Source organism: Terrapene carolina, unplaced genomic scaffold, assembly GCF_002925995.2.
Source record: "Terrapene carolina triunguis isolate 2854851 unplaced genomic scaffold, T_m_triunguis-2.0 Scaffold210, whole genome shotgun sequence".
Lineage (NCBI taxonomy): Eukaryota > Metazoa > Chordata > Testudines > Emydidae > Terrapene > Terrapene triunguis.
Genome location: NW_020664561.1, coordinates 16,734,927 through 16,740,926, shown reverse-complemented (window position 1 = coordinate 16,740,926; position 6,000 = coordinate 16,734,927). Strand labels below are relative to the sequence as shown.

The following is a 6,000-nucleotide window of genomic DNA, read 5'->3' as shown; positions in this document are numbered from 1 at the left end:
GGGCAGTCAGGGGACAGGTAGGGTCGTAGGGCGTTCTCAGGAGGGGGCAGTCAGGGGACAAGAAGCAGGGCGGCTTAGATAAGCGGTGGGGTCCTAGGGGGCAGTTAGTGGCAGGGGTCCCAGGAGGGGGCAGTCAGGGGACAAGGAGCGGGGGGGGGTTGGGGGTTCTGAGGGGGGCAATCAGGGGGTGGGAAGTGGGAGGGAGTGGATGGGGTGGGACAGGGGCGGGGCTAGAGCGGGGCTCCTCCCCCCCCCCCGTGTCCTCTTTTTTGCTTGTGGAAATATGGTAACCCTATATAACAAAAACAAAAACAACCCACCCTTTTTGCATGTTTTGAGTTCAGTTTTAGACTTGAAAGTGTGAAATTCTTATGTCATCCCTTGTAGGGAACAGCAGCTGTTTTGTAACAAATATTTCAGCATCTTTAAAGATGACAAACTCCCATTGGAATATATATAAATGAAGGTTTTCTGCTTGTTGATTTAAATCATGATTAAAATCAGTGATTTAAGTAGCTTTGATTTAAATCAACCCTGAAATTGCCTGTATTGTTTCCTTGCTGAGCACCATTTTTTATTTCAAAATTGTGCCCAGATAGGCAAAAAGTACAAATCAAACAGATGATGAGGCCAGTGGAGGCTCTGAAGTGAGGAGGAGATAAGTCCACGGTGGCCTGTGTTTTCATCATAGCATCTTGGTCTGTGATCTAGCTTTGCCACCCTCACAGTAAGCATAGAGTAGTTTAGAAAAGGTTTGTTTCTAGTTTTCAGCAAAGTCTTACTTTATCTGAGGTGGTTTACCCAATCTAATGCAGCCCAAAGGAGTGTCCATCCCCCCGTCCCCATGCTGTGCTCTAAAGCACTGCTCTTTACGTTGCTTTCTTTGTCTCTTCTCTCATATTTAAAAATTGTTCAATTCAGGGGTTATTTCCTGATATACAACTAGTCGATACACTGAAGGTCACAAGTAGAAATGGAGCCAAACTCCCAGCTTCAAACAACCCAAATCTGGGATATATTGAAATCTGAAGCCATATCTGAATTTCACAAATGGCTTTATAACGGACTGAACTAAATCCCCAAGACTAAGAGCCCCTGCACTTTGGGATGTTTGAAAGTTAGACCTGAGTTTTGGGGCTTGAGTCTATATCTAGCTGCAGTTGCAATAGAATGGCACGTTTGTTGATAGGAAACAAATTAAAAAATACTCCATCTATGTATTCTCCACATACACACAGATCTGGAGAGATATTTACTTACCTTGGCATGTTTTGCCATTGGGCATAAGACGATAACCAGTTGGACAAACACACTGATAACTTCCTAGGGTGTTTCTACACTCATGCTGACAGGCATCTCTGTTTTCACATTCATCAATATCTGCAAAAAAAGCATGAAAATATAGATATTCAAATACTGAAGCAGACTGATCTCTGTCTTTTTGCTAACCAGATCAGACTGGTCTGATCTCTGTGTGCAGAAACTTCCCCAGACAGTATACTAATACAAAAACCTTTGAGTGATTAATCTCCATCTGTATGCAGTACACATTCTGAGCTGCTTGGGAAGTTTCAGGATCTCGTAGTGTCATGGAATGGCCATCTAGCAAGTCTGAGAAATCTTTTCCATTCAAAATACATGTATTCAGTTGCTCATAATTTCTCAATTTTTACTTTTGGGCAGACATTTTGCAGGTCTGGCCTCAATTCCTAAGTGATTAATAATCATATATTAGCTCTTAGGGATCCCTCTGTGACATTGCACTCCACATGATTCTATGAAAATATGCTAATGAGTGTGAATATAATTGTGATGTTGTGCAGTCTATATGGTTTTATAAAAATATGATAAGTGAATATAATGTAACTGGGATATGCTTCATGCAAAAGGTCTCTTGTAAGGTATCATTACAAAGCTCATAATCTACGGAGTGTGATCATCCTATTTGTATAAATGTATCATTCTTGTATCTAAAACTAGAAATATGAAATATAACCCTGAGGTCCTATTGTAATTATGCAAAGTCCCACACTTTGGGAGGTTTGGAATCTTGATGGCTCCCATCAATTAGGACAATTGGTTGTAAATGGCTCTGTTTACTTGCAAGCCTTCCTGTGAGTCAGGCCAGGAAGATTGAAGGCTTGGGGTCACCCAGGACCTGTGACCATGTCACTTGGTACTGGAATCCATCTTAAACCTGGTGCTTTTCCGTTTAGAAGGAGGGGTGGGGACCCAGAGAGACAAAAGATTCCCACCTTGTGCCAAAGCTATAAAAGGGGGTGGAACAGAACAAAGGAGGCAGTCATGAGAAATCCCCTAGCTACCACCTGAGCTGGAACAAGGACTGTACCAGAGGAAAGGATTGGGCCCAGACTAGAAAGAAGTCTAGGCTATGAAAGAAGCTTATTGGAACAGCTCTGAGGATGAGATTTATCTGTAATCAGTTTCTTAATGTATTAGGCTTAGACTTGCGTGGTTTTGTTTTATTTTGCTTGGTAACTTACCAGGGTGGATTTGATTTAAATCACTAGTCAGGAAGACTCGATTTAATCATGGATTTCTACATAAAAGTGCATTTTTATTGGTTGTTATAACCTTAATGCATATTCTTCACAACTCAAAGATAGATGTAGGTTTCATTTTTAGAAGGTACACACTATACATTTTTAAAGTGATTTATTTTGAAAACTTTTCAGATTAGTTTTACAGCTATATCAGAAAATGAATGATTGTTTGGTTATTTTAATTAGCAAAGGTAACTGAAGCAGATATTTATGAAGTTATTGAGAGGTGAATTATCTCCAATTCAACAGGTTAATCAACATTGGAGGATTTTCTTGCCATGCTGTATTAGGAGGAGAACATCACCAGACAGACATTTAAATTGTTTTATTTAACTAGAACAACAATGTTATGTATTCTGGATTTTTTTCTTCAACAGCAAACATATAATATTTTAACAAAACAAGCATATGCATTTTTTGATTTAGTTAAACATTCAAGTTTTTTAAAATCAGGTTTGTTTTTGTTAAAATTGTTTTTAACTAAATAAGTGAAATGCAATTTAAAAAAAAATTAAATCGACTATGTCAGCCAGGTCAACATGAGAAACTTAAAATATTGGCTTCTATAATCTCTACAGAAGCCCTTGGACTCCCATAAGATTGGGTCCCTAATCCATGAACTATTGGAACTCATTTACAAAACTTTTCTTAAACATTACATGAATATATTGTCTCATACTATAGAATTAGAATTTATAATCCCTATTCCATCATGAGATATCTTTGAGCTATAATGTATTTTAATTAAAATACATCTTGAGATAGGTTTTTTCCTCAAAAAGCATTTTATCAAAAAAATCCGATTTAAATAAAAAAATCCGATTTTTTTAGATTTTTTTTTTGTAAATCATTGATTTTTATCCACCCTGTAACTTACTTTGTTCTGTCTGTTATTACTTGGAACCACTTAAATCCTACTTGTTATACTTAATAAAATCACTTTTGCTTATTATTGAACCCAGAGTGAGTGATTAATACCTGGGGGAGCAAACAGCTGTGCATATCTCTCTAGCAGTGTTATAGAGGGCGGACAATTTATGAGTTTACCCTGTATAAGCTTTATACAGAATAAAATGTATTTATTTGAGGTTTGGATCCCATTGGGAGCTGGGTGTCTGGGTGCTAGAGACAAGAGCACTTTTGTTTTCAGTTAAGTCTGCAGCTTTGGGGCACATGGTTCAGACTCTGGGTCTGCGTTGGAGCAGACTGGCGTGTCTGGCTCAACAAGGCAGGGTTCTGGAGGCCCAAACTGGCAGAGAAAATGGCAGCACATCAGGTGGCAGTCCCAAGGGGGTCTCTGTGACCCAACCTGTCAGACCCTCACCTCTTTCTGATATAAGTTTTCTCAACATGAGTATTATACATTCCACAGGGAGAGGCCAGGCTGCTGGCATCTAGTGCTGGAAAGCAGAGTCTGGGGAGAAGAAAGAGGGGAATACCATGGGGCAAATTGCCTACAACACGTGGTCTGCTGTAGGGCCCACAGCCAGTCAAACCTTCCCCAGACAGTAGGGGGAGCTGGCTGAGGAGAGGACTGAGTCAGGGTACCCAGGAAATGCACTGATTTGGCACATTGCCAGTGGAAGCTTCCACTTATGGGAGTTGCTGTACCAATTTAAAGCTTTCCAAAGAGTGAATCCCTCCTGATGTGCAACAGCCTCCCTCACAAGTTTCTGCCTCCCTTGCCAAGGTGGGACTTAAGCTCAATATCTGGTAAGACAGTCAGAAAAGTAGTCTATGCTCATTGTAGACTTTTTATAGCTCCAAAATAATGCAACAGGTTAAGATTTTCCAAGCAGGCTGGGGGATTTAGACACAGACCTTCCTTAATTCTAATTCCTTAAACTGCTTGAAAACCTCCACTTATTAGGGTAGTAAGTCCTTACTCAAGTTAAACTTACACTAGCTCAGGCCTTGTGTGGTTTACATTTGGGAGGAACATCTATTCACATTCCCACTCCCCCACCTGTCTCACACATCGTTCTTTACATAAAATTCAACACAAAATGGTGAAAGGGATTTGTAATTGTAATTCCCAGGGTGTGTATCTTAACCAAATCTTAACTTTTCTCCCTCTCTTGGGAAAGGAGTCTCGTGGATTATATCATTTCCAGCTTAGACTATGGAAGAAATGAGTTTAAAAATCTAAATTTCAGTTCTACTGAAATGACTATAAGTATATTACCTGAAGAACTGGATCCTTTACAATGGACCCTATCTCCCATCTCCTGCTGACTTCAATGGGAGCTGGATCAGGGCCCAAAAGATCAATTTAAATCTTTAGACTGAGAATCTTTGACTAAAATAGTTGTGTCCACAATAAACGGTGCTAACTAGAAAACTATCAGAAGTCAGTACAAGTTTGGTTAAGGTCCGCATGACTGCAACATATGTTTATTAGCATTAATTATTAAGTCTTCTGCGACTAAAACAGGGGTAGGCAACCTATGGCACGCGTGCCAAAGGTGGCACGTGAGCTGATTTTCGGTGGCACTCACACTGCCTGGGCCTGGCCACCGGTCTGGGGGGCTCTGCATTTTAAATTAATTTTAAATGAAGCTTCTTAAACATTTTTAAAACCTTATTTACTTTCCATACAACAATAGCTTAGTTATATATTATAGACTTATAGAAAGAGACCTTCTAAAAATGTTAAAATGTATTACTGGCACGCGAAACCTTAAATCGGAGTGAATAAATGAAGACTCAGCACACCACTTCTGAAAGGTTGCCGACCACTGGACTAGAATATACTACATGAGGATTAGTAGCTATCTTGTGAGCATGTTGTGCCTATGATGTGCATCATTAGCCTCTATGGCAGTATGTGCAGATTATCTAAAGCAGCATAGACTTTTCTATTAAATGCATTCAGGAAAGTTATAGTGAGGGCCAGACTTCCTCACCATGAATAGTACCTTATGTAATATGACTGAATATCCCATTGAAGTCAATAAGAGCACCCGAGGAGTAAGGGTGAAAGCATCTGGCTTTAAAGCATATTTGATAAAGATTAAATTCACTCATGTCCTTTGCTAGTTGTCATGCTGCTCACTCTCTTTTTGAAAATTAAAGTGAGTGTCTGCTTAAAGGTCATCCCAGTCCCCTTGTTCCCCAATGCAATTCTGCCCATATTTATTATTTGCTTGTCTGATACAGAAACAAAACATGCACAAGAGTGGCGCTGATGTGTATTCCAGTCCCCAGCCTTCTTTCTTGCCTGTTGTCTGCTGGTCATTTTCACTGCAGCCTAGACATTAGAGGGTTTGGGTAGTGCTCGTCCACTGCCAATAAAGATTGCCTTAGGAAAGATGCCTGAAACTCTTAACTGCTAAACATGAAGAGATGAATCCTATTGCCCTAAAATAAATCAGTCAACAACATGTGCTAAGGGGTCTTTGATTTCCATGGGAGCAGAATTAGGCTTGTAATAATA

General features: G+C 39.8%; 1 protein-coding gene across 1 annotated transcript in view; it reads right to left on the bottom strand.

Moving 5' to 3' along the window:
• The window catches only part of LOC112103403 (hemicentin-1), a 345,952-nt gene that overhangs the window by 5,690 nt on the left and 334,262 nt on the right, over positions 1-6,000 (bottom strand). The window contains exon 102 of the mRNA XM_026655607.2: positions 1,261-1,380. Within this exon, the coding sequence (XP_026511392.1) occupies positions 1,261-1,380 (120 nt within the window). The remainder of the gene's footprint in view (positions 1-1,260; positions 1,381-6,000) is intronic.